The sequence below is a fragment of the Ambystoma mexicanum genome, chromosome 10 (genome assembly GCF_040938575.1).
Source record: "Ambystoma mexicanum isolate Mex_15411 chromosome 10, UKY_AmexF1_1, whole genome shotgun sequence".
Lineage (NCBI taxonomy): Eukaryota > Metazoa > Chordata > Amphibia > Caudata > Ambystomatidae > Ambystoma > Ambystoma mexicanum.
The window spans coordinates 70302284-70329855 of record NC_090932.1 but is presented as its reverse complement, the minus strand read 5'-3'; the positions used below and the strand labels follow the sequence as shown (position 1 = coordinate 70329855).

Below are 27572 nucleotides of genomic sequence, written 5' to 3'. Positions count from 1 at the left end.
GAATGATGGAGGGAGGAATCCACTCAGGATAGATCAGTGCCGCAACACCAGGGCGTAATTTTTAATGTGGTTGTCTTAAAACAATTCACAAAAAGGAGCAAGAGTGCAAATGCCCCCCTATTTAACCCCTCCACTCCCGAACAGCCAGGTTCTATAACAACCCTGGCAGGAGCTTGGCTTTGAACTATGGGTCCTCTGGGAGCCAATCCTGTGACAGAGATGCCTGGCCTGCTGGGAGCTTACTATGAGCTTTATTGGAACAGTTCTAGTAGTGTAGATCCTCTTGGGATGAGAGCATGCACTTCTAGGCGTTGATTTGCTTAATCCAAATTGGTCTTCCTTTCTGGGCCTGGGTTGCAGGATGAGGACGAATGCAACAAAACCCAGACAGATGGCCACTACATAGGGAGGAGGACTGCTCCATAGACTTCACACCAGGTGCAAAGATGTCATGTGTGCACATGTATGCGCTGACAGAACAAGAGGATGCCCACCCAAGACAATCCTTCAGGCAGGTCTATTTTCAACATTCACAATTCCCCAGACATCTTTCCCCTGTTCTTCATTCCTTAAAATGGTGGTGAACTCCATACCCATGTCATGTATAGTGCAATTAAAACATAACTGAAGAATCAGTATCCCTCCCTCAACAGATTTCAGTCCTAGGCGGACAGGTCTGTATGCCCGCATCTTTATGAAGCGCAACCTAGGATTATAAGGAGCATACAACCTAGTGCACATGTGCATAAGGGATGAGTGGAAAACTGGATAATTGTACAGACCATATTGCATTGGTTGAGTTCCTGAAATTCGTTCTGTCCCCAGATGGAGTACAGATGGACCATTGCACGGTCACGGCAGACCTGGACCAGCTAACTCCTAAAACCCTTTATGCATTGCATGTCTTTCTACGCTTTGTACATTTTTATTATTGCTTCATTCAAAGCTCCTCCTCCCCCATCAAACCAAACATGGCATACCGTAGATTAGTGGTCGTCGGCAGGCCATACAGCAGCAAACATTTTAAAGATTTCTTTCATGTCAGTAAAGGAATCCAACATGGGATTCCGGCTGTATCTTATAATGTAGAGGCAGACTCATCCTCAAAGGCCACAGGGTGAGTCCTGTCGCAACAGTTTTCAAACAATCATCGGCTCCACCTGGGAAAACACTCAAAGAAATCACTTACATGATCATGAAAGAGCCCCTGGCCATTTGGGTGTAATTTCAAGAATGGAGTGATATTTTTTCCTGACCTTTAAATGGCTTCAAAATTTGTGTCCCCTCACAGCAATCGTGGGGGGTGGGGGACTGTTCAGTCACTCACGGTGTGAGTTCAAGGGTTTTTATTTCCTGTGTGGGGACTAAGGGCGTCCCTCTCGCTCATCTGCCCACGACCTTCCCAAACCCAGGCGTCCGGAGCTCCAGGTTACTGCTACCAAATGGTAACCCCCTACTGTTTAGAAATTGACATTAAGGATGCTTCCCTAATTGCAGGCTATTTATGCTCCCTCAGGGACTTACTAGTTGGCACTGCTCTTATCAAAAGGTTAGTGTAGTAATGGGAGTTTGCACTACTTCAGTTGACTTTTGCCTAGTTCAAGCACGGCCACACACCTTTTCTGCTCTCACTACCACTCCCTCCAACGTAATACTCCCACCCATCCTCAATCCCTCTGATGTTTCACTTATACTAGCTTCCACCCTGTCATGTAACCACTCCTCTCTCCTTCACATTCCTATGCTCCTCCTCCCACTACTACGTTTCTCCTCACAAATATACAAAACACCCTTCTCCCACTCTGTACCAGTAAATTCACATTCACTCCTTACACTAACTTCTTCTTGCTTGTTACACAATCATCCACACTCAAACGGCAGACCCCAACAATACCTCACCAATTCACTCCACAAGCCGCCCCTTCTTCCTTTCTCTTGCTGGTCTCTTGGTCCTTCTTCAACTCCACTTCTGGCATTACCCAAAAAACACAGTTCCTGCTTCCTGTTCTTCCCATAAGTACTTTGGGATTGGCTGCTTCTCTTCCCGCTCCGCGATGTGTACATGTGCATGGCAAAGTTTTGAAAAGGGGGCTAAGCCCCACCCACATTCTCTGCGCAGGGTTGCCGTATATTTGGCCATCGCTACATAACAAGTGCAACAACCCAGTTCGCACTTCAGGGTCTGATTTACAGGACACTTTTGGTAAGTTTGAGGCAATGTCCCCAGTGATTTAAACCATCTTTATTGGTTAGTGCAGGCTTGACAACGGACTCTGGAAGGCTCATAATGTGGGTTTTTTTTTTTTTTGGTCGGTGTGCGGTTGCAGCAGTGTTCTCTCAAGCCGTGCTGCTGCACTTGGGTCTCTGTGGAGCAGTGATGGCTCATCTCTGTCCCTCTTTTCACTTCGAAGCATAGAGTGATGAGGTTGGTTCTCTCTCAGGAAATTCGCTGCAATTCAACCTTGTGCTGGGATTTTCTGAAAGCAAAGAAAATACTCAGGATTAGCATTTGTATTTAGAGTCACGGTTGGAGAGAAGGGTGTGCAAACACACATACTGGGACAAGAGGGAGGACAGACTGGAAGTGGGGCCCTCTCTGATGCCAATGTCCACGTCAGGGGCAGATCTGGATGGCTCCCTGTTAAGTCTCCTCCCGGATGACAGGGGCTCCGGTTCTCTCTTGACAAGGCCTGGTTACTGGCCTTATCACACAGAGGTATAAATGTACCCTTTACTTCATTCCAAATGTCTCGGAGCTGATTCTTCTTTACCGTATTGGTAGGATCCTGTTCCTGGGTCATCTGCTGCTGATGTCCAGATCTAGGCAACCACAAGGATGAGGCTAGAAGTTACTATCTGAAGCCCCCAAGGAATATCACTGGGGTTTGGTTGGGCTGGAGGAAGGCGCTTCTTCCCTCTTCTGGGATATGTCTTACTGATGCCCAAGTTCCGCTCTGGCTCTTTTCCTCATATTTCTTCAATGCTCTTGTTCCTCGGGTACCACCCTTTGTTTCTACAGGCACTTTAACACTATAATTTTCCTCAAGCAACTCTAGTTATCCAAGTAGCAAAACCGGGATTATAGTCTTCCAATGACTTGAACTTCCAGGTCTTTCACCATCTCCACCAATGGATATCACTATTCTCTTCCTTGTCTTAAGTCAACTTTTTCTTTAGGCGATTCACCACATCCCCCCGCTGACTGACTAACTTTCCCTCTAAATATTTCTTCAACTTCGCTCAGTAACTTTTCTTCTGCCCAATGTCTCTTGCTGTTTCACAATTTTTTTCCTATAGAGGCCTTTATTAACCACTCATTTAGCACAACCATTTGATACTTCACCTCCCCTCCTCCCTTTGTCGCCACCATTCTCAGCGGTTCTTAAAAACCACTCTCCCATTCATCTACTTGCTCTCCTCCCAGTCACCTTTGCCTTCTCACTTCCAACCACCACCAGTTTCTCCTAAACCACCTTCCTCCTCGCCACCCCTCTTGCCTGCAACACAGTCCTTTTCTGTTACACCCCATTACTCTGTTCAGCGCTGGATTTTGCATGCAATTTTAAGATTGGGATTGGTTGGTTTGTATTAGTTTGAGGTTTTCTATTTTTGGTGGAGACCATGACTTCTCGTTCCCCCACGCTGCCACCAAATCCTACATCACTTAGTGGGTGGTGGTACCAAACCCCCATGGTCACCCCATCCCAGACCCTTGGAGCTAGACAAGGCATATAGTCTTAAAATCCATTGCAGTAACTTTGGTGTTTGGTAAATCCCAAATGGAGACATATTAATGTGAAATTAAATATTTTACATTGGATACAAATAGCCTGTTTTCAATAGGAGCATCTTTCCCATACAATCATCACTAATGTTATTTACACACCTGTGAAAGCAATCTCACTGAAAAATAATCCAATGAACCCAATAACGGTAGCGTGGCATACTTTAGGAACATCTCCAAAATCAGTGTCCAAGAAATTATGCCGTCAAAACCTATGGCCTGATCTATATGTAGCTAGCTGCTTTGCAGATCTCTGGCATAGAAACTTGTTCTGCAAGCGCCGTGTTGGCAGCCTTGACTTGTTAATAAAATACTACAGGAAGAGGATAGCCGCCTTCTACTATTGGAAGTAGGCAAAATACAAATGGTTAACTACTGCTTAAAGAAAGCCTCTCCTCGGGCAACATAACCCTTAGATTCATCAATCCGCATTTTGTGAACAGCATTTCATTGTGATGTTTTGTTAGTAGACATCTGCCTCATCATTTGAGGTATGGCAGGACAGTTCTGTCGGAGTAGGAAGAAGATAGTAAAAGAAACATATTGAAGATGATGAAAATAAGGATCCTCCTCGGATGAAAAGAACTATCTACGAACAGGGGCGAAAGGACTCCACGAGTAGACAAAATGAAATTGAACTCTTGTGTTTGCATATACAAAAGTTACATTTCCAAGAAAGATTCTTCAACACAAAAGGAAACAGAGCCTCAAAATGAGGCCTAATCAGCATGGATACATTAATGTCATATATACATTGAGCTTTTTATAATGGGAATGTACCTTTCTTGGAACCACACTCAAAGAACTTGAGAGAAGAAACTCTGAATAATTACAACCATACCATTTTTGTAGAGTCCAACAGCTTGGGAATACTGAACGATCAACGTGGGTTAGAAATGCACAGCGATTAAGGGGGACCAGGGGACCATGGGGGTCAGGGAAAGCCACCAGCTAAAGGATGTGACCCCCCCCTGGAGTGGTAGATGAAGGATCCCATTAGAACTCCTGCAGGTGCCCCTTGGACACTAATGGTGCAGCAGCTGCATAAGTAAGGCAAACCGCATAGGTCATCCGGGTCGAAAAATGGTTTATGTGTACATAGGTAGTCTTGCATTATGTTTACAACTACAGCCCGGGAAAGAAACCCTATAAAAATCAGCCTCATAGGTTTGTCATTCACATATAACAAGCAGATTCTTGGAATAGTTACTAGAGTTGAAACTAAAAATGGAAGAGTTTTCAAATCACATTCAAGAGTGTTAGTTGTGTTTCAGTAAGAGAAGCAGGAGGAGAGAGAGAGAGAGACAAAGCCTGCACCGTCCAAGCCAAATAGGCACGCTAGTAGAATACAAGTGGTAGCTGGGAAACCTATTGGCGTCAACTAAAGAAGTTTGCACCTAGGAGAAACCCTTGGCTGGAGGTTCCAATTAATGCAATCTGACTAATACAATAGATGGGGAGGGGGAGGGGGGGACTCCGAGCCAAAAGAACCCCTCCACAAGAGGTTAGGCTACAGGTCTTGCTTCCATAACACATTCAGAGAGCACTAGGACAAAAGGAGCATGATAAAGGACTTGCCGGGAATGAGTTTCATGGCAACATCATCCCAGGAGAGTACACAATGTCAGGATTGTCAGACAAGGCCAGGAAAATAGACAACATGCACCATAACATCCTATCAACATTGAACTTGATTGCATGGCTGGTGAGTACATACAAAATGAACACAAATCTGCTTAAGGTCCATTTTGAGTACTGTAAGCAAATCCTCAAGGTAACTTACTATGTTACCAACAGAAATACAACAACTCCATGAAATACCTGGAAGAAACAGTGCTGGCATAACATTGGTATAGGCAATACGATAGTCCTTAGAAATAAGTAATTTCAGACCTCCACATTTTGCTTGCATTCTTTTTCAAAACCCACCCTTTCCAGCCATAGCTATCTCTTCAGCCCCTTGTCGTATGGAGAGCGTTATGTTGCTACTTTAAGAAAACAAGGAACAGCAAGAGAATGAAGCGGCTCTTGCCAAGTTAAGCCCAGTCAATACAGGCAGCAGAGCTTCCAGGAAATCCATTTGTTTGAGATGGGTAGAGGCGGTATAGGTGGGCATTGCTTTATCAGCAAGCCTATGAGTCACTTCTAGGTAAACGAGTGCCCATTACACCAGATGAGAAGCATGTACTGCTGCTCTTCTGTGAAATATCCCACCCACTGAAATGTTCAAAGCAACGCATTATGGCCATTGGCACAGCATCAGTGTTTATATCAGGATGTGCGGGAGGGCACAAGTCTAACATGCATCTTGCACAACAGATTTAAGCAAATCACCTATTATCTGCACTGTCTGGACATCGTCCCAGAGACTGGGATGATTATGAATCAATGCAGATAACATGATTGAGAAGGGAAAGTTACTTATCCTAGTTCTGCAGCATGGGTATCATTATAAACCATCCTCACCAATACAGGGAAAACAAGAGCACTTCCATTAACGTCAATCTTACTCCTACTGTCAAGGAGGTGGTAGATTTGATTGAAAAGATTTTACCTAATGACAAAGTGAACGAATCTATTTCACTGAAAATAACTACTTTCTTTCTGTGTGTCTTAAGAACATTGGAAAGAACATTGATGCTTTGATGGGTTTTAACGTGCAGGCTAGGAGTGAAGATTACCAAGATTCAACAGCTTTCCCAGTGTGAATGGTCAAACAAAAAAAGAAATGGGTTAGCAAGTGCGTGTTGTCCATAAAAATGTCAAGTCAGACTTGACTTGTCTAATGTGAAAATATAACTTTGTTCAATCCTACACAAGGTACGCAAAACGCAACATACTTGATACTGTCGGTGTGCGTCTTGTATTCCATAATGGTGTTCGGCGGAAGGTTAAGGACTCGTCGCAGAGTATCGCGGATTCGGGCTGTCGTTGCCTGGTCACTGGCGGTTTTGTTCCATATCGATATTATATCCTCCTGGATAAATATAGTTGCATTAGTAAGTATCTACTTGGATATTTTAGTTGCACCTCAAAGCAAGGATACAGACATTTTGGTTGGTGGGAATCTGCTTACATTCATAATGCACACAGAAACACCTTTAAGTGTCCAAGAGAAGATTTAAAACTCCTGCTGTTGTAATTACAGTTAACTTAATTTTAATTTGACTTATATTTACTGTCTAAAGCAGAAGATATTTGTTCGGAACAAAACCACTTTACATGAAATCAAAAAATGATGGTAGCAATCCCATTTATAGGTCCTTTGAAATTTGAAGTAATGCTGACGGCAAAAAGGGAACCAAAAACAGTGGGAATAGTAGTGTGGACGAATTGTAACACTTTCAACTAGGGAAAGGACTGGGGCAACCAGGACCAGCTAGGGTAGGTGGGGGAAAGGAGGGGTGGACAAGGATGGATAACAATCTAAACAGTAAGCAATGAGTATTTATTTATTTTTAATTTATCTATCGCTTGGGAGAAGGAACAAAAAGGACTTTGTCAGGTAAAACAATCATCATTGTGCAAGTAACAAACTAGATATCCCCTAGGGTACAGAAGACAGACCATCTCTAAGGTGAATTAAGGTGAGTTGAAGGGGTTCAGCTTCCTTGAGTTTCCACCTAATAGATTCAGTCTGGAGATCAATATGCTTCTGGCAAGTTGGGGTCACGTTGGACAAATGCCTACAAGTACTAAGGGATGTTAACTAAAACACAAAAAATGGACCTTCTTGTCAGGATGGAGGATTAACTCAAAGCCTGTGAGAGTGGTTGTACAACTTAAGGCCCTTAGTCCTAAAATCCCCTCCCTATTCCAATTCACAGATTTCCCAGGAAAGTGTTCCTCGGTTTCTGCACAATGTCAGGGGGCTTTAAGTAGGCACACTTCTTGCATGGCTTTGGCAGATGGTCCCAATTATGTACAATCCACTGGGTGTTTGTAGCCATGAGATGCTCTCATACCAGGGCAACACTTTGAAGCCTTCCCTCCCTTGCCCCACGGGTCATTGTAGATGCTTACTGATGCAAGCCCTTGTAGCGCTCACCCTCTTGCACTAGGGGTTTCTTGGAGTATGTTCTCCCACCTCCCTTGGTCCTTGCCAGATTGCATCAAGTAAAGCCCATCAGCCATTGGCAGAACTCTTCTGCTCGAGTCTGCTGCAGGCTCTGGTGAGGCTCTCCCAGTCAAAGTTTTTCTGCAGCTCTGGTAGCTGTGCAGCTACCACCATGGTGTGGAGTAGGGTCCTCACAGCAGGTGTCTGTTGCACTCTCTCTTCAGTATCCTCTGGCTCCAGCCACCTTCTGTGTCAAAGCCCCAAACAGCCTATTCAGTCAATTTTCTCCTGTGTGTAAGATCCCTTAAAGTGTGGCCTATTGGGTCAGCCAACTCCCATTTCTCAGCTCTCTCAGAAGGCCACCTATTTGGCTTTGTCAGCTCTTTTGCAATGTGGCTTACCTGGCTTGGCCACCTCCAGCTCCCTCCTTTTGCCGGTCTCCTTCTGCTTCTCTATCTGAAATAACACCAACTTTCAGAAACGCTGCTCTCGCTCTGCCAGTTTTTTCCAATGTTTATGCCCGGTGTTCTGTAGGTCAGAATCAGGAGACGGACAAGACCGTATGATTTCTGTGCTTTTTATTCAAACAACCACAAACAAGGACTACTCTTTTGCTAACCCTTTTAGCACCAGCCCTATTCTACAAAAGAAAGTCAATGGGGTGCTCGTCAGGGTGTCTCAAATTCCTCTGTCCGAAAATCTTCTGTAACCTAGTCCCTGTCCCAATCTCTAAAAAGGAAACAAAGCAAATACAGGTTTTTGATAACTGCCCTTGGAAAAGGTTTGCCGTTTGCTTCTGACCCCCAACCCTATGCATCTTTACCATCGGCCCTCACCTATGTGTACAGTTCCAGGCAAACAACCTGTTTCATACTGGACTGCGGTCCATTTTGGCATTCCTGCTGGCTCATTCTCGTCCTCGCTCTGGGGCTCTGCTCCTTCTCACTCCCCACTCTGGGGCTGCTTCCTTCTTTCCCCACTCTGGGTTTCTCCTCTCTCACACCCCGCTCTGGGGTCTCTTTGTTCCCTCCCCACTCTTGGTGAGTCTCCTTCTCTCATCCCACTCAGGTCTTTCTTCATTCTCTCCCTGCTTCAGGGGTTGTCTCTTCATCTCACCCCACTCTGGGGCTGCTTTGTTCTCTCCCCACTCCTGGGTCTGTCTCCTTCCTGCTCCTCACCCTGGGGTTTCCCACTTCCCTGCTCCAGGGCTATCCTCTCCCTTTCTCAATTTGCCACCTGGTCTCCCAAAACACAGGAGGCACCGCATACTTGCTTGGATTGAGCTGCGCTCCTCGGGAGGGACCCGAGGTAGGCTTGGCACTCCTCTCGCTGCAGAACTGCTTATGCGACTCGTCAACTGGACTCTGCAGCGACCATCAGTGGTTCCACCTGCTCCACTTGGTGTGGGGGCGGGCAGGCGGCGTCTCGTTGGGGCTTTCCCTCCACCTTCCAAGATACTTCTCCTCACAGGCCGGCACGCTTCCAGAACCCACCCGTTGTTCATGGCAGAACTTCCCTAGTGCACACCGCAGGCCGGGACGCTGCACCTGGCATTCGCTCCCCCTTGCTGGCAACACTACCTGTGAACGCTTCAGAGTAGTTCAGCTCTGAGGGCTTCAAGGAAGCCCTCTCCTGATTGAAGGAACCAATGAAGCTCCTCTAGGTGCAGGATTTCTCATGCACTGTGGTCTTTTATGGATATTGGGCAGAGCATGGATCAGAAGCCAAGTCAGCCAATATTAAAGGGTTTATAGCAGTTTTTGCCACCCTAGCAACTACATACCCATAAAGGTGTTTGTGTCTGGGGCAGGAAAGCAACCTCTACCATCTCTGGACTTTCTTATCCCCCAAGAGGGGAGTCCCCTCCAGAGGAAATCCTGCTTACCCTGTACCCTAGGGGGAAGCCAAGCATAGCGGGCTCACCTCCCTAGTCCCAAAGGGGGTGGCTTCCCCTTGGGGAGAGGTGACCATCACCTTGGATGTGTCACAGTTCTCACTCATGTTCATGTGTTTTGGGGTCTCCAATAATGTAATTCGGTCAATGTTCTGGCCATAATCGTCCACCCTCCCACACCCGCCCCTCCTTTACCTGGCCTAGTCTTCATTATTTTTGGGCACCGGTCTAATGAGATTGACCTAGTGACCTTGCGTTGCATAGGAGTATGTGAGACAGGCATGGTATCAAGAGAGAGAAAGACAAATGGGTTTGTTTGAAAGCCTTTATTTACTGTCATAATTCCTGCCCCTCATGTCTCCAGCCCTCCAAGATGTCAGGCTGGAGCTAGGCCACAATCACCTACATGGTCCTCAAGGGCCTCTCCATCCCTCCAAAGACCCACTTGGAGTCAGACTTGGCGCTTGTGGCACCAGACTCACTCACTCCCATAGGATAACATTGGGGATTGGACTTGTAGTGCATTGATGGGAACAAGATAGATGCCCCCACATATTTCGGTTCTCAGAACTGCATGTGCGGTCTAGTCTTGGGTGTGGTTCAGCCCAGAGACACCTGGGATACCCAAAGACTATTTAAGCCACACCCAGGCTGAGAAACATGCTTTGCGTTTTCTGCACCTGCAGCGTGACACTCACCGTGTTCGGATCGGTCTCCAGTAGGCCTGCATCTTTCTTCTGCGCTCAGCTCCTGCAAGAACAAGAACAGTGTTAGGAACAGCCTTACCTTGCGGCGCTTCTGCCCATCATTCATCGCTCCTTCTGTTCTGCGAGCATCTTCGGAGGTGTCATTCCCATCCCGGTACGCCGCTTCATAAGGAAAAGGGAAAAGAACAGAAAAAAGGCATTAGTAAGCATTCTGCAAATCTTCTCTTATTTTTAAATACTGCACGAGCTTCAAACGCTTACCTGAATCCCAGCCGCTCTGGGGGAACTCTGTCTCCGGAACTTCTGCAAGAGGGAAAAGACACTCCAGCTTAGAGTGGAAACATCTAGAGGCGCTGCATACCGCGCTTACCCACTGCATTTGTTCTTCATAACCGGCATCCACGCTGAAAATGTCGCAGCACCTAAAAGACACAGAAAAAGAACTCCGTTCAATGCAAATACGAAAGGGGTGCATCGCGCTATCACTCACCTTCAGCGCTACTCATCTCAGCAGCACGCCGCCATCTCCGGACGCGGGCCATCATCAAAGGAAGGAAAGGAACGAAGTTAGAGAACTGTTCAAAAGACTCATTATACTTACCTGTTGGACTCTTGCCATTGAAGTAACTAGGCAGCAACGAGCCCGCATCAAGCAACGCGTCCCTGCGCTGAAAGCAGGACAGAGCACACTATCCAAGAAAACAAGGTGAGCTGTGGATCAAAGGGAAGGGTTGGACCCCAGGGAAGAAGGGATTCAAGCACACAGAGACAATAGGGAGTTAAACTCAACCAATCCCGTGTTTCAGGCCCAGTCTCCAGTCGAATAGCCTCCAGGGAAGGGTTTGAGGTCGTAAGAGGTCAGAACAAGCCGAGTGACGTCCCCGTGGATACCAGGTGAACGTTACAGAACGCAAAGCCTCACATCAAAATCCACCTGGGCGTCATGGAAACGTCAGAAACCGACCAGTTAGCCCACATGTTGGGGCAGCTACGTTCCGACGTACATGCAGCTAAGCAGGAGACCAACACCCTGAGGAGAGAGCTGATAGTAGCCAAAGAACGCAGTGATGATTTAAGCCGGCAACTTCTCCAGTCACAAGCAGGGCATGCACCATTGCCGGCAAGCGTGCCCTCGATGCCAGCGCCATCAGCCAATCCCGTTCAGATAACCCTTCCTTGGGCAGTTCCCTTGGCCCCGCCCTAACAATTTACGGGGGATCCCAAGAGGTTTGCAACGTTCATGAACCAGTGCTGCCTGCACTTCCTTTGTAGGCCAGGGGCCTTTCCGAATGACCAATCACGGGTCGCTTTTGTGCTATCCTACCCGAGTGGTAGCGCCGCGGACTGGTCTGTACCCTTTGTGGCCCAAGACGATCCTTTGCTGCATGACTTCAGGGGCTTTCAGCAGGAGATGGAAAAGCTGTTCACCAGTCGTACTCGAGGGCAGGCATTAGACAACAAACTTCTGTCCCTACGCCAAGGGAATCAAGACCTATTAACATACATAGCCACGTTCAATAGACTTGTAGTTGAAGAAGAATGGCCAGTGGAGAAGAAAACCATGTTTTTTCATCAGGGGTTGTGGGGGGAGCTCAAGGATGTTCTCGCACAAGTAGTGAACCCCCTGAAAGACTGCTCAGAATTCATTGACCTTGTTGTTCAACTGGATCATAGGTTGCAGGACCGAAGAGCAGATTGAACCAGACCGGACCCTCGTCCTATGTATGTTTGTTCAAAGGACAATACTGCCCAAACAACGGAAGGTCCAGGAGAACCAATGCAAATCGGGGGGGGGGGGTCAGATCCCCCTCGACTAAAGCGGAAAGGGATAAAAGGAGACAACAGCAGTTTTGTCTGTACTGTGGAAGGTCAGGTCATTTCCTTAAAGAGTGCCCTGTGAAGCCACCGAGGAGGACGGTAGGGGCCACGGACAAGGAAGATACCATCAAGGAATTGGAAAACGCCCCAGCCCGGCAGGTGTAGGGGTCCACTTTTCAAGTGAAGAAGGTGAACTACAGACCTCCCATTTTGCACTATCTGTGGTCTTGATCAATCACCAACAACCATTTTGGATGCACGCAGTAAGAGTGTACATAGACAGTGGAGCCGTTGGGAATTGCATCGACCAGGATCTTGCGGCAAAGATGGGGCTTCCATTACGCCCTAAATCAACCACCGACACTGTTATCACTGTCGACAGCACAGAAATAGCTTCTGGTCCAGTATCCCAATGCACTGCAGCTTTAACCCTTCTGTGCCAGGATGGACACCAAGAATCTATCGTTTTCGACCTCATTAAGGCACCACAGTTCGTTGATTTTGGGAATGTCATGGTTGGTAGCTCACAATCCTCGAATCGATTGGCGAGCAAAAGAATTGGCCTTTCCCGAGACTTGCGCCCACACATGTTATCACCAAGAGAAACAACCAATAGACACCAGAACCTCCACGCTTGCGACTGTGGCAATCGGCACCCTACCAAGTGAATACCAGGACTTTCAAGATGTCTTTCAGAAAGAACAGGCTAATACCCTGCCACCGCATACACCATACGATTGCCAAATCAACCTCATACCCGGCGCACAAATCCCTTGTGGGCGAATTTACGCACTCACAGATCCAGAAAACCAGCACCTGAAGGCCTATCTTGACCAATACCTGGCCAACGGGTTCATCCGTCCCTCGAAGTCTCCAGCAGCCAGTCCTCTATTCTTCATACCGAAAAAGGAGGGGGACTTGAGAACGTGCATCGACTATCGGACACTGAACCAGATTACCGTAAAAAAATGCTACCCCCTGCCACTGATCCCTGAATTGCTTGATCAAGTCAAAGATGCCCAAATCTACACAAAACTAGACCTGAGGGGGGGATATCACCTTGTTCGCGTAAAGCACGGGGACTAATGGAAAACCGCTTTTCGCACCAAATACGGCTTGTACGAATATCAAGTAATGCCCTTTGGCCTTTGCAACGCACCTGCTGCATTTCAATACTTCATGAACGATGTCCTACGGGAATTGATTGATGTCTGTGCTCTAGTGTACATTGACGATATCCTAGTATATTCCGCATCAAAGCAGGACCACGTTAAACACGTCCGATCCGTATTGGAGAAACTCAGTCAACACCAGCTCTACGCCAAGCTGGCAAAGTGCTCATTCCACGTCTCCGAGGTGGAATTCCTGGGCTTTATTCTCAGCCCGAATGGAATCCGAATGGATGTACACAAGGTAGATGCTATCCTGAAATGGCCATCCCCAATTCATTCAAGGGGGTTCAAAGTATGCTGAGTTTTGCAAACTTCTACCGCCGGTTCATCCCAGGATTTTCGCAAATCGTGCATCCCATCACGTCATTACTAAGGAAAAGCAACAAAAAGTTCCAGTGGACAACAGAATCCGAGGAGGCTTTCCAGGAACTCAAAGCAAGGTTCACATCTGCCCCAATCTTACGCCACCCTTGCCCTGATCTCCCATACCTGGTGGAAACGGATGCCTGAAGCATGGCTATGGGAGCCGTCCTCTCACAAAATGACCCCGAAACGGGCCAGTTACACCCTGTTGCCTTCTGGTCGTGTAAATTCACAACCCCTGAACTCAATTACGCTATCACAGACAAAGAACTCCTGGCCATTAAGTCAGTCTTTAAGGCATGGCAGCACTACCTCTTAGGCGCCAGACACACAATAACCGTAATAACTGACCACCGGAACCTCCAGTACCTAAAAACGGCAAAGGCCCAATCCTCACGACAACTACGTTGGGCTCTTTTTTTTGCTGAATAGGACTACGTGATTACATTTCGACCAGGGGTGAAAAACGGGAAGGCTGATGCCCTTGCCCGTATGGGGGTGGAAGAGCAAGGGTATCAGACCCCTGACCCAATAGCAATCATCCCGAGTGACAAGCTCCTAGTAATCACAGCAACCATAACTCAGAAAGGATTACATGAAGAAATCCAAAACCTGATGAGTCCGGAGCAATTACAAGCGTGGAGTGCACAAGGAGAACATTACATGATACAAGATCAGTTGCCCTACTTCAGGAATCGTTTATTCTTACCAAACCAAGAACTACGAGAACAAGTCATGTCCGGTTATCATGATTCCTTGATCGAGGGCCACCACGCAATCGCTAAAACCCTAGCCAAGGTAAAACGAAATTATTGGTGGCCCACGTGGCATAAAGACATTATCCAATTCATCCCATCTTGTGGAGTGTGTGCTCAAAACAAGTCATCCAAGCAGAAACCTGGCTGGGCTATTACAACCATTGGAAATCCCACCAGCACCCTGGCACACGGTGTCCCTCGATTTTATTACTGACTTACCACCCAGTCAAGGGTTTAACACTATTCTTGTGGTGGTGGACCTATTTTCAAAAATGGCACATTTCATTCCTCTTAAGGGGCTCCCAAATGGTTCCAATCTGGCAAAGGTATTTCTTGAAGGCATCGTACGGCTCCATGGGTTTCCTTCAGTTTTGGTCTCTGACCAAGGTACTCAATTCGTATCTAACTTCTGGAGAAAATGCTGCTCTATGGCCCAGATCGAGATCCGGCTATCCACCAGTCACCATCCCCAAACGGATGGTCAAACTGAGAGGACAAATCAGACGCTCAAGCAGTATCTGCGTTGCATGTTACACCAAGCTGAAGGAAGCTGGTTCGACCTATTATGGATAGCTGAATATGCTTATAATAATTCCCTACACACCAGCACTGGGCAGACACCCTTTTATACCATGTATGGCAGGGACCAACGTACTTCTGAGTTGGACGTTCCTACAACCCTGGAAATGCCAGAAGTCAAAACCTTGGACACGATCATTTCTCAAACCTTTAAAAGGACAGCTGAACACTACTTCAAGCTAAGAATCGCCAAAAGAAGTTTGCTGATCAACACCGAGCAAAGGCCCCCCAACTACCAAGTGGGAGACAGTCTGGCTGGTGTCTAAACACGTGTCCATTAAAAGGAGCCCAAACTTTCCATCCAAGATACCTGGGTCCATTCACCTTCACCTCCGTGATAAATCCTGTGGCGGTCAGACTAGCTTTGCCGTCAAACATGCAGATTCATCCTGTGTTCCACGTGTCTCTCCTTAAACCTGTTCAACCGGGACCCGGGGAGCAACGCCACCGCAGCCAGTAGTAGCCGGGGAGCCAGAATTCGAAGTCAAGGACATCCTAGATTCAAAGTACGTCAGATCCAAATTATACTACTTAGTAGACTGGAAGGGGTATGGTCTACAAGACAGGACATGGGAGCCTTGTGGGTACATCCATGCACCTCGCTTGCTTAGACGATTTCATCAAAACCATCCAACGAAACCAGGACCAGACAGAAGAGCCATCTTGAGAGGGGCCTTGGCGGGGGAGGAGAGAGTGACGTCATGATTCCTGCCCCTCATGTCCCCAGCCCTCCAAGGTGTCAGGCTGGAGCCAGGCCACAATCACCTACATGGCCCTCAAGGGCCTCTACATCCCTCCAAAGACCCACTTGGAGTCAGACTTGGCGCTTGTGGCACCAGACTCACTCCCATAGGAGAACATTGGGGATTGGACTTGTAGTGCATTGATGGGGACAAGATGGATGCCCCCACATATTTCGGTTCCCAGAACTGCATGTGCGGTCTAGTCTTTTGGGTGTGGTTCAGCCCAGAGACAACTGGGATACCCAGAGACTATTTCAGCCACACCCAGGCTGAGAAACATGCTTTGCGTTTTATGCACCTGCACCGTGACCCTCACCGTGTTCGGATCGGTCTCCAGTAGGCCTGCATCTTTCTTCTGCGCTCAGCTCCTGCAAGAACACCGTTAGGAACAGCCTTACCCTGCGGCACTTCTGCCCATCATTCATCGCTCCTTCTGTTCTGCGAGTATCTTCGGCAGTGTCATTCCCATCCCGGCATGCCGCTTCCTAAGGAAAAGGGAAAAGAACAGAAAAAAGGCATTAGTAAGCATTCTGCAAATCTTCGCTTATTTTTAAATACTGTACGAGCTTCAAACGCTTACCTGAATCCCAGCCGCTCTGGGGGAACTCTTTCTCCGGAACTTCTCATCCATCTGCAAGAGGGAAAAAGACACTCCAGTTTAGCGTGGAAACATCTAGAGGCGCCGCATACCTCTGCATTTGTTCTTCATAACTGGCATCCACGCTGAAAACGTTGCGGCACCTAAAAGACACAGAAAAAGAACTCAGTTCAATGCAAATACGAAAGGGGTGCATCGCGCTCTCACTCACCTTCACCGCTACTCATCTCAGCAGCACGCCGCCATCCCCGGACACCGGCCATCATCTAAGGAAGGAAAGGAACGAAGTTAGAGAACTGTTCAAAAGACTCATTATACTTACCTATCAGACTCTTTCCAATGAAGTAACTAGGCAGCAACGAGCATGCATCAATCAACACGCACCTGCACTGAAAGCAGGACGGAGAGCACACTATCCAAGAAAACAAGGTGAGCTGTGGATCAAAGGGAAGGGTTGGACCCCGAGGAAGAAGGGGTTCAAGCACACACAGACAATAGAGAGTTAAACTCTACCAATCCTGTGTTTCAGGCCCAGTCTCCAGTCGAATAGCCTCGAGGGAAGGGTTTGAGGTCAGAACAGGCTGAGTGACGTCCCCGTGGATACCAGGTGAGCGTTACAATTTACTAAGGTTCCTGGGTTGGTGTAATGCCTAACTGGCCCTAACTCTAAAGGGATAATTCCCTCAACCAATGTTTCTAATGGCAGTCGTCTAAAATAAAAGTCAGTCGGTTTGTAAACCTAGGCTTGCCCTCACTCTATACAAAAAATGTGATAGGAAGTCTTTTCAAAAATTAGGAAAAATAGTTCATCAAAAATGGAAACCACAGTTGGTTTCAGGTGGTCTTTTCACCAGGCGCTGTTGGGTCAATGTCACACCAATAAATTCAATCCACAGAGCTATTCGTAAGACCTTCTCCACAGGTCTCTTGTAGTTGTTCCAGCTACCTTCAGTGTCTTTAAGTTTCTTGTGGTTCCTTTCCCCAAGCTTCAGCAAGTTTCAAAACACCATTGAAAATAATAACAGTTCCTTTTGGCAAGCTTCTCGGGGTTCCCTTCCCCGCGCTTCAATCCTCTCACCAGTTCAACAAAACGTACAAGTCTCTAACTTGGCCCCTTTCCCAAGCTCAGGCCCCCTTCAATTTTCAAACACAAAATCAGTTCTTTTATCGGGATATACTTTGATTTCTCAAATAGGCCTCGCAAGGTCTCCTTCCTTCCCCAAGCTCTAGGCCTCTCCCAGCTCCCAAACACAACACAAGATTTATTACAGTTCCTTCTTGAATTCATAAACCACTCCTTCATGGGGTAGAAACAGATTTTGAAAACGCCAGGCTTTTTTGCTTTTCCTAGGCGCAACCACTCGGACCCTCTTGCCCCTCTCTTTGCTCTCACGTTCTTCTGTTGCCTTTTTGTTCCCTTCAGATGCTCTCTGCACCACTTTTCTTCTGCTTTCCTTTCTGTGCACACTTGCACCCTTTTTAAACGTGCCCCTGGCACTTTGCTGATCTTTCCCCCCCCCTTCTGTGCACACTTGCACCCTCATGTTTCGTACCCGAGCCACTCTTTGCCTTTCTCGTGCCTCTCTCTCACTACGGGCAACTCACTGTTGTCTTCCCTCTTTCTCTCGATTCGATCAGGCTTTTGCTTGCCTTTCGACCCAATCTGCTTTCTTACTGCTTTTGCTTTCTGGTGTCCTTACTGCATTTTCAGCCTTTCCGCTTTTCATTCCGATTATGTGCCTCTTTTCCTTTTTTCCCCCGCTACGCTCTCATTTAAACGCACGCTCCAGATTTCTCTTGCATTCCTCATGAAACTCACAGGGCAGCGCTGCGTAGAGAGGCGGCCCCTCCAGACAGTGCGGATGGATGTCAGTGTCTCACCACCTGCCACTCAGGCACCCTTTGGGTCGGCACTGGCCCCAAGGGAAGCAGCACTTTACTGGACCTCGCCTATGGAATGCAGGCAGTGCTTCTCTGGCTCCCTCGCCATGCTGCAGCCCACACACATTGGGCCAGCGTATCTGCGCGCCGTCTCCCTCTGGCCTGCAGCTCCTGCTTCTGGGCTTCACTGGTCCATATACTGCATCCCCAGCTCGTTCAAATCTGTGACTGACCACACCTTTTACAGCTGAACACAATATGGTCCGGTGTGTATGGGTACCTACCCATGCCTGCCTCAATTAATGGGACAGTGGATTTCTCTAAAGTCGGTTGCCCTTACTTTCCCCATGTCATTCCTATGGGTATTCCTCATTGATCTTGGGGGACTTCTCGTCTCAGTATTTCATAGAAATGGGAGGGGAGGATGAGGCGAGATTGAAAACACAGCACAAAGGCTGAGGGAGAGTAGGATAAGGTGTTTTGAGGATTGGGAATATACCATGTCTCTCCCTCGGGTATCCTCCTCCAAATCCCCTGTGACCCTCCGCTCAGGTGATCCTCCCTCGCTTGTCCACCCCCAGGATCGGGATCCAAAAGCGATGGCATTCCCTGGCCACCGGAATGGAAGATCCCGAGGGAGTGTTTGGAAGAATACCACTACGTTTCTCACAGGTCACTACAAAAGCACATGATGGGGATATAGAGAGGTGACTGGGACATCTTTGAATTGCCTCCTACTGGTGTTGCATCGTGTAAGTGGTGGATTTACCAGGTTCATAACCTCCCTCCTGCCCCCCACACAATCTATAGTTCTCCCATATAGGCTCTCACAAGAGTCCCTTACCGGAGGGGGCAGCATCCTGCAATATTTACAGGGGTCCAGACAGGGGAAATGGGAGTGCGAACCTGACCGAGAGGAAAACAGGTAGCCAGATAAATGGCATACCTGCCACTTCACTAGTTAAAAACAGTGCTTCACTCTCAACAAAAAATAACCAGCAAAAAACAGGAGACAATAGATCTTGCCTCCTGCTTCCACTCATATATTTCAATATTATTACTTCATGATTTGAACAGGACATTAATGGTAAATACATACCTTTTAATTTGCATTAATTACTAGATGCAAAGAACTATGAATTTCACAAAGAAATGTGTTTAGAGTGAAAGCATTTTTACTCACCTAACAAAATCCTGCCATTGGGAAAAGGACTTACATTTTCATTCCATTAATCATTTTTCGCCACCTTAAAAAAATAGGGAGTAAAATGCTCCTACTTCAAAATCTAAAGCTTGGCTAGCAGGGGGATGGCCTTATCCGCCAGGCCTCCCAGATGCTGGATGCCAAAGTCCAGTGATGTAAGACCTATAAGGATACCCAATCAGAGCGGACAAGGACTTCAGAGTTTGAAAGTAGTTTTATAGCAGTACAAAGCTCTGTCGTTGAGGTTTAATGGCTAGATTATTACATTACCATGCTGGAGTGCAAGATAGGGACCTGAAGCTGCACCCCAAGTATTTTCATCTCTACATTTACAAAAAGGAGCAGGGTGTGCGTAAACAATCCCCCGCCCTCTTCACCGCCACTAGCATTGTCATTTCTTTTTGCTCAATTATAGCAGGGTCTTCAGCACAGATATGAGGATCTGTTCTTCGCACACAACAAGATTATTCTGTAATGGGTTCCTATGCTCTTTGTACGTTGTATCAGAGGTCGCAGCAGAGTTCCAAAAAACTGCTCTGCTGAATTGGGTCCTTTATAGTTGCCATTAAGTCTATGGAATTCATCACCATTATAAAAATAACATATTTGGTACTAGGCACCTACGCGGTTAGCGACTACTGTAATATGCCGAGGTAAGAGGTCTTAAAAACTAGATGCGCAGACAAAGCTGCTGGAACCTTATTTGTCCCTGCCCTGTAATTGTAGAACTTTGTTTATTATCTAAAGAGAAGGTGTGTGGGGTGTCTATGCCTCCACTGCTACAGAACAAGGCAATCCTAGGTTTTCCTTTTCACCATCTCGCCTCTGTCCCTAGGGGCATCCATGGCACCGTCCTCCATAGGCTATTTTACTCGCTCTTCGGTGTCCACAGGCGAACCTGAAAACCATATTTAAGATTCATCCAGTAAGGAGCAATTAGACACAAAGTTAGAAACCCACTTTAGCTGACTGACAGTCTCCTTATACTTAAACCTGCTTATTACGACCTTTGCAGACATCAAAGTAGCACCCCTGTTTTTTTCGTGCCTCAGTTGGGCATGATCAAGGTTCCTCATCAGTACGCTCCTATAAAAGATCCTCCCTGCTTTGCCTCATTCATTAGATTAGCAAAATGGAATGCAGTGGCTCTCCAAATCCCCTTTTGACTGACTTCCACTTATCCCGCCACTTGAATACTTATCGCATCTCTATGCTCAAACTGGTGCCACTGCTTCCACTCTCCTAGATTATCCGTAGCTTGAGGAAATCAAGCTTAACACACTCGACAGACCCACACCGTGGGATACAAGCACAATTAAATCTCCTAACTTTCTCACAGACCTCCCACCCAGCTTTTCATTCAAGTGTGTTCAGGCTCAACAGCACCTGCTCCTAGCAGGAGTTAGCCTTCTGTAGCAAACATCTTTTCCTTCTTCCCTCTCCCCCTTCCTTGTTAAATGTCCGCCCGCCGCTGGGACTGGTGCCTGGACCTGTATGTGCCTTACTAGGGCCAGGCCCTACTAGGGCCAGGCCCTACTCGTCCAGTCCACCCCAGTACCCCTTACCAGCACTTGCCCTCAGGCACCCTTCCCCGACTAGCCCGAATCTGGTCCACCCCTTCCCCACACTAGCTGATCCTTAACCCTGGCTCCCTTGGCACTTGCCCAGCCCTTGGGGCCCCTGCCTTCCAGCACTTCTCCCTCCCCCTTTCCCAGCCCTTGCACCCTGACCTGCCCCCTCCAAACTGCACTTATTGTCCCTGCAGTTTCACAATCCGAATTTAACAGGGCCTAGTAGGACTGTTTATGTACTCTTATTGTTTTCTCGCCTCTGTCTCCCCCTGCCCCTATTGTCTTAAGCCATCTGGAAACACAGAGGGATGTACAAGCATACCTCACAAAAGGGCACCATTATCCATATTGAATGGGAGTAATTATTTGTAAAGCGCTTATAAACAAGTGAAGTGCTTCAGAGTGCTTCGAATGGGAAGGGAACAAGCGGATATCATCGTCATTCTTAGGCCTTGAAGATTCCAAATGATCTAAACAGCAATAACTAGCATACTGGGGAGGAACGTGGGGGCGGGGGGGCGAAACGGGAGAGGAACATACAAGACAATAAAGGTTGGTCATCAATGCGCCTATGCATGCAGGCACAACCAGCTAGGGAGGGGAGATAGAGGATAGGACAGAAACATGCTAAGCATAGTACATTCATGGCCGTACAAGTGCGCAGACAGAAGTGCGAGGGATGGGGAGGTGGACAAGTGTACCCAGACCAGCAGGGGTCCGGGTTAAGTGCAGAGTGGGTGCCACTCTCAAGGAACGTATTCCGAGTGCAGTAATGCAAGTCAGAGCGGAGGCCCAGAGGCAAGTGCAGGACTGGCAGGGGAGCCTGGGACCTGTGAGGCTCTGGGGGTGCACCAGGCAACCAGTCAGCTGACTGAGCAGATTGGGGAAGATAACGAGGGAGGGAAGCAGGTTAGCAAGGGAGAGAGAAAGAGATGAGGAATGTCTTTAGGAGTTTCCAGAATTTAAGGAGGTCCGGCTCAAAACGGGCAAACAGCGCAGGGCATCATAATCTCTCTTCTAGTCTATCAAGACAAACTAATGGACGCTTAGCCTGTTTTCAAACCTGTAAAGGATCATAGACCCAACTTTTTGATTGCGCACAGTTTATAGACCTGCGGGGGAAAAACAGCTAGATTTGCCATTGAAAACCCTTAGCATCACCATTACAGGTTTTACCTTGTTGGCACACGAGTCATTTACATGCTTTTTGCTTTCTTGCTAGTTTCCCCGCTCAACCTACAGTATTAAATGGTTTCCTTAGAGTAAATCGAATACATTTCATCGTAGCATAATTCAAGTGCTGTAGGGTGGTTTCGTAGTAGATTGCAACAGCTTTAATCACTCTGTCCAGGTCAGTCTGAGTGTGATTCAATAGAATTAAACCGTCAACATATGTAGCTAACCAATATGCTCATCTCCCAATTCAGCAACAAAAGATTGTATGTTCACTAAGGTTCTAGGCAGATCGAGAATATAAATACTGAAACAGTAGGGGAGCAAAGAAGAAGCCTTACTTCAGGCTGCGTTTCATCATCCTTTGCTTCGCAAAGCTATCCTTACTGTTGAATCCTTACGCACGGTTGTGTTCTACTGGAACCGTATCAGCAGATTTAGCCAGCAAGGATTAATTCCCCACCCCACAGTTTCTTCGACTGTCCTCCATCTACCCGGTCAAAAGGTAGACAAATGCTTGAGGAAAACTATGAAGAGTAGGTGCTTGCCTCGCCAGAAGTCACAGGACTAAATAAATGTGAATGGCAGATGATCCCTTTCTAAATCCAGTCTGAACATGGGAATGTAGAACCCTTTCCTCAGACCATCCATATAGTTTTAGCAAAAGGGTTTCTGGATACATCCAAGAACACAACAGTTGATGTCATGGATCCAACCAGCTACCTTCCTTATAGATCAGTGTCAATAAGAGGCCAGTTCAAGGTTTAGGTAAAGCAGATGCTGAAATCACTTTAAATAGCATAACAACGTGCACCACTCCTCAGGTTGTTTTAATTTGACACCATTACCTAAGCCATCGGGATCGGAGGCGCACTCTCTTTTGTTTAATTTTATTTATAGGGTATTTATAATGTATAACTTTTCATAAGTGTAATTACAGAATGCATTTTAGCTATAGTTAAATTTATATACAATCTTGAGCATGCAGCCTCATTTCAAATTCTAAAGAGGCCTCCTCCAGTAGACAGGCATTCTCAATGTACCGACACTATGTACCTTTGCCTGTGGGATTTATTAGCCTTGAAGTGGGATCTTTTATAAAAAAAACTATTGTGAAAAATCATAGGGTGTTTCACAACCTAGTCCCCAGGGATCCCGTACTCAGGTGGCCAGGGAAAGGCCATCACTTTTGGATCCCAAATCTGGGGCTGGACAAGCGAGGGAGGATCACCTAGGTATGGGGTCCTCTGGGAGTGGGGAAGAAGCACCTTATGGTGAGATATGGTATCACCTTTCCCACAACAAATCTAACCCCTTTTCCCAGCGTACTTTATGCAAAACTACAACTCCCATATAATCCCCCCACTTTATCTTAACAGTACTGTGCTGAGGAAGAGGAGGAATGAGGTCAGAAGGATTACCTCCCCTGACTTGTATTGGTCCTGTCCCTGTAATGAGACCAGGCAGAGTCAGGAACATAACTAACAATGTACACCTGACACTTCTTAACAGTCCCTGTGAAGATAAAAGGTGGCGCACACAAGCACACTTTGAGCGAGGCTGGGTACAAGAAAGAACAGCTCTTCCGAGGCTGATGCGAACCAGGCTGTGGAAGTTGGAAGGCCAAAGTGCTGATCGGCAGCTGCGAGGATCAAGAGAAAGCCAGGCAAGCTTTTCAAGCTTTCTGGAAGTTGTGAGCATGCGATAAGCAAGCCGAGTGAGCGGAGGGAAGAAACCTGCAAGTGGCCAGAAAACTGCCCGTGACCGTTCCAGGTGAACGGCAGAGTTAGGGCAGAGCAGAGGAGGTGTTAGCCACGGCCTTGAGCTGCACGAAGAAGAAATAAATCCCATTAACACAACCAGAGTTATCGAAGGGAAAAAAGTGTGTTGGAAGTTAAAGGGAAAGTTACTATAATTTTAAAGTTGAAGATTGAGCGTGTGGCGAAAAAACGCGAATTAAGATAATTGATGAAAGGAAAGTATACAAAAGTAACAGAGTGGTCCTGCAAGGTGAAGTCGCACATTCAAAAGTCTCTGAAATGTTATTCATTTTTAAAGATATTACAGCAGGGATCAAAGGAAAACAAAGTTGAATAAGAGGAAAGTGAAATATATGAACTATGAATACGCCAAGAGGGCAAAATATAAGAACTTTGGAAAAGGTCTAGAGGGCAAATTAAAGAGAATAAGAACTACAAGTACCAAAAGGCATTGGGGGAAAACAAATACCAAGGCAAAAAAGTCTAAAATGAGGTAGAACCACAAGTACCAAGATGTTTTGGTGCCACAAGAGTATTCACTGTGAATTGAAGAATTGATGAGATTGAAGTGGTCATGCAGAGGTCTATGTAAATTCTTTGCAGTTTTGAAAGTCTTCGACAGTGAAAAGGATACTTTAGATAAGACGCGGGGCAGGAAACCCCCACGAGATATGCTTGAACGCGGGAGAGGGAAGCCTGTGCAGAACTGTGAGAAATAGAGAAAGTAAATGCAAACTGAATATTGATGGCAAGGCGGGCAAACCCTTAAGGAAGTGATTGAACTACTAGAAGATGCAAGCCTAACATTGACTGTTGAATTTTACCAGTAAGCCAAAGTGTGCAAGACTGATAGAGGCGTACCATCCACCGATCCGTTGCTTTTTGAGAGACTCTCTAGGCCCCATTGGGTTGAACCGGAGGAAGGGCGTCAATGCTGAAAACACATTTTGAGAAGGAGGGCAAGGTTAGGTTTTCTTAGTATATGCCTTTATTTTGCCGAGACTGACGTGGACTTATTTGTTATTTATGTAATGGTTGAGATTCCTCCCATTTTACTTTAAATAAAGGTTTTCAAATATTGTATCCATTGTGTCTGTGTCCATTGTTTGACACTATGCCTTCCTCACACTATTCACTAAGTGTCCAAAATCCTGTGGTGTTGGATCTAGCTAGCATTATATGAATATCCTGCTACTTCAAACTATTAATAGTATGCTTATAGTGAGGTAACCAGTTTTTGTAAGTGTGTGTGGCCATCCTTTTTTTGGTAGTCTCTTTGCAATTGTTGATTACCTCTCTTAGTACCCAGCAAATGTATACTATGGCCAAGCCCTCTACATTCTGGTCATGCTGGCAATATGATATCTTTCCTTGAGCTGTGATTTAACATCCAGTAAAAACTATCAGTTGAACTGCACATTTGTTTTGTGAATAGAGTGATAAGTAACAGTTTTGTTATGTTCACCGACACCCCACAATTTTGATTTGCGACACATTTACTAATGGCATTAAGGTTGAGATCTGTCCACTTGATAAAATTCCCTAAATTTGCCACTGCAGTTCACCCACAATCGATTTATCTTGTTCAAATAGGTCATCGGCATGTAGAAGTAGTGACAACAAAAGTGTGATTGCACTTTGCTGTCAGTGTTATATTATCAAACAGATCAAGGTGGGCGGAGGACACAAGTGGGACCCACATGTGACCACTATGTAAAATCAACCTAAACCATGCCATTCAATTAATAATATGTCCTGTGTCCAAACAGTCCTATCCTGGCCCTCAGACTATAAACAAAAACAGCAAAGGGTGCAAGGAAATGTCTGACCTGATGGCAAAAATGTTCAAAACCAAAAAATAATAACTCAACAAAAATGTTCTCCAAGAAAAAAAAAACCTTTGATGCAGAAGATGTTTCCTTTTCCCTAGATTCTTCAAATAAGATTACAAAAGTGTTCCTTTAAATAACAGTTCCTTTAGACTCTCAAAGTTTTTGTTTAAATAATAATGACTAAACTGCATAGTCAATAACAATAAAAACTAGTTTAAGTAAATTAAATAAAACAACTGAGATTCATAGCAAAATTCAAGGTGTCGGAGTATTACAATTCAAAATAAGACATTATATGGCATTTATAACGTGTCTATACACAAGATAGTTTCTCATTTATGCCCGAGGTAGCGACAACCTCAAGACTGAAAATGACAACTATTTTAGATATGGTTTTTGCATGCACAAATGCCCTCAGGCCTGAACGAGAACAAGGTGGCAACTGATTTACTAGGCCTTTAAAATACATACTAAGCAATGAAACCTCTATGCAAATATTGTCACACACTTACTATAAACACATGGATACATTCACCTTTATGAGAAGAAAAGCATACAATTCAAAACCAGTGTAATATAGGTAAGCAGTCAGATACATAAAACACATTAGAAACAGTTGAGGATCTGGAATCTGTTGCCTGGTCCTCTCAAGGGAGGGCCAGGGGTTGTGGGTGCAGAGGTCAGTTTCAGATACAGGATTTAGTCGATCCGTCGCGGTGCTTGAATCTTGGACCCATGCACCTTCCAGATGAAGACTCTTAGGATGGAATGAAGACTTCTGCGAAGCAGGCGACCTCCGGACACCTCCAGCGAAAAAGGTGGATTGCAACGAGAGTCACCACGGTCAGGCGGTGACAGGCAATCTTCAGTGGATGAACAAAGGAGCAGGTCCTGAACTGCTTCCTTTGATGCAAGAAGGCTGACAATGCAGGAGCAGGCATATTGCAGTACAAGCTGAAAAGGCTCCAATTTCCAAGAATGCAGCTGCAGCGAGGTAGCCCAGGACATAGCTGTTTAGTCCATCGGTTGGAACAGGTACCCTTTCAAAGGCTTAGAAGGCACAGATCCTCGAGCAGGGGTCGAGACTAGTAGTTCCCGTCAGTCCAGGGGTCAAAGCACCGACACGGTTCATCTTGGGATCAGGCAGTGGAGCAGGGCCTCACCGGGACTTGGATGCTGGAGTTGATGCTGGTCAGCTGCAAATGTTGTCTTCGGATTCTGGGTCTTGGCTCCAATAATGACCTTTCGACTGGCAGCAGGAGTCCTTTTAGACAAGATTTGGACTGGAAGCCCACCAATGGTAAGGATCTGTACCATTCAAACTGGCATGGCTACCCAATTATGTATAGCCACTGACCACACAATATGTCCAGCAACAAACATTCAGGTACCAGAATATGGACTGGTAACATACAGCCACAGCCCCCACATCAGGCCCCACACACAGACCACCCCTTAGCCTTGAAAAGCAGCAGCTATATCCCCAGAAAGAACATTCTATAAGGCAATTCCAGCCCTCAGAGCAGGAAGAAGGCCAAAGAACAATATGGCCAAAGGAGTGCTAGCCCATCTTAGTGGCCATTTGCAGTAATTGCAAATGTGTACAAGTAAAAAGTTTAAAACCCATTATAAAAACCTCTGCTGCCACCAATCCATCATGGACACAATGCATTTGCAA

The 27572-nt window shown here is 46.4% G+C and overlaps 1 protein-coding gene across 8 annotated transcripts in view; it reads right to left on the bottom strand.

Annotated features, from left to right (window-relative positions):
• The window catches only part of EIF4E2 (eukaryotic translation initiation factor 4E family member 2), a 265342-nt gene that overhangs the window by 26120 nt on the left and 211650 nt on the right, over positions 1-27572 (bottom strand). For 6 of the 8 annotated variants that reach the window (XR_011275971.1, XM_069617530.1, XM_069617534.1 and 3 more), the window contains one exon: positions 6625-6761. The exons of the other annotated variants lie outside the window; for them this stretch is intronic. Coding sequence is in view for 5 of the 6 variants with exons in the window: in XM_069617530.1 (XP_069473631.1) it covers positions 6625-6761 (137 nt within the window). In the remaining variant the exon portion in view is untranslated. The remainder of the gene's footprint in view (positions 1-6624; positions 6762-27572) is intronic. 8 annotated transcript variants of the gene reach the window in all.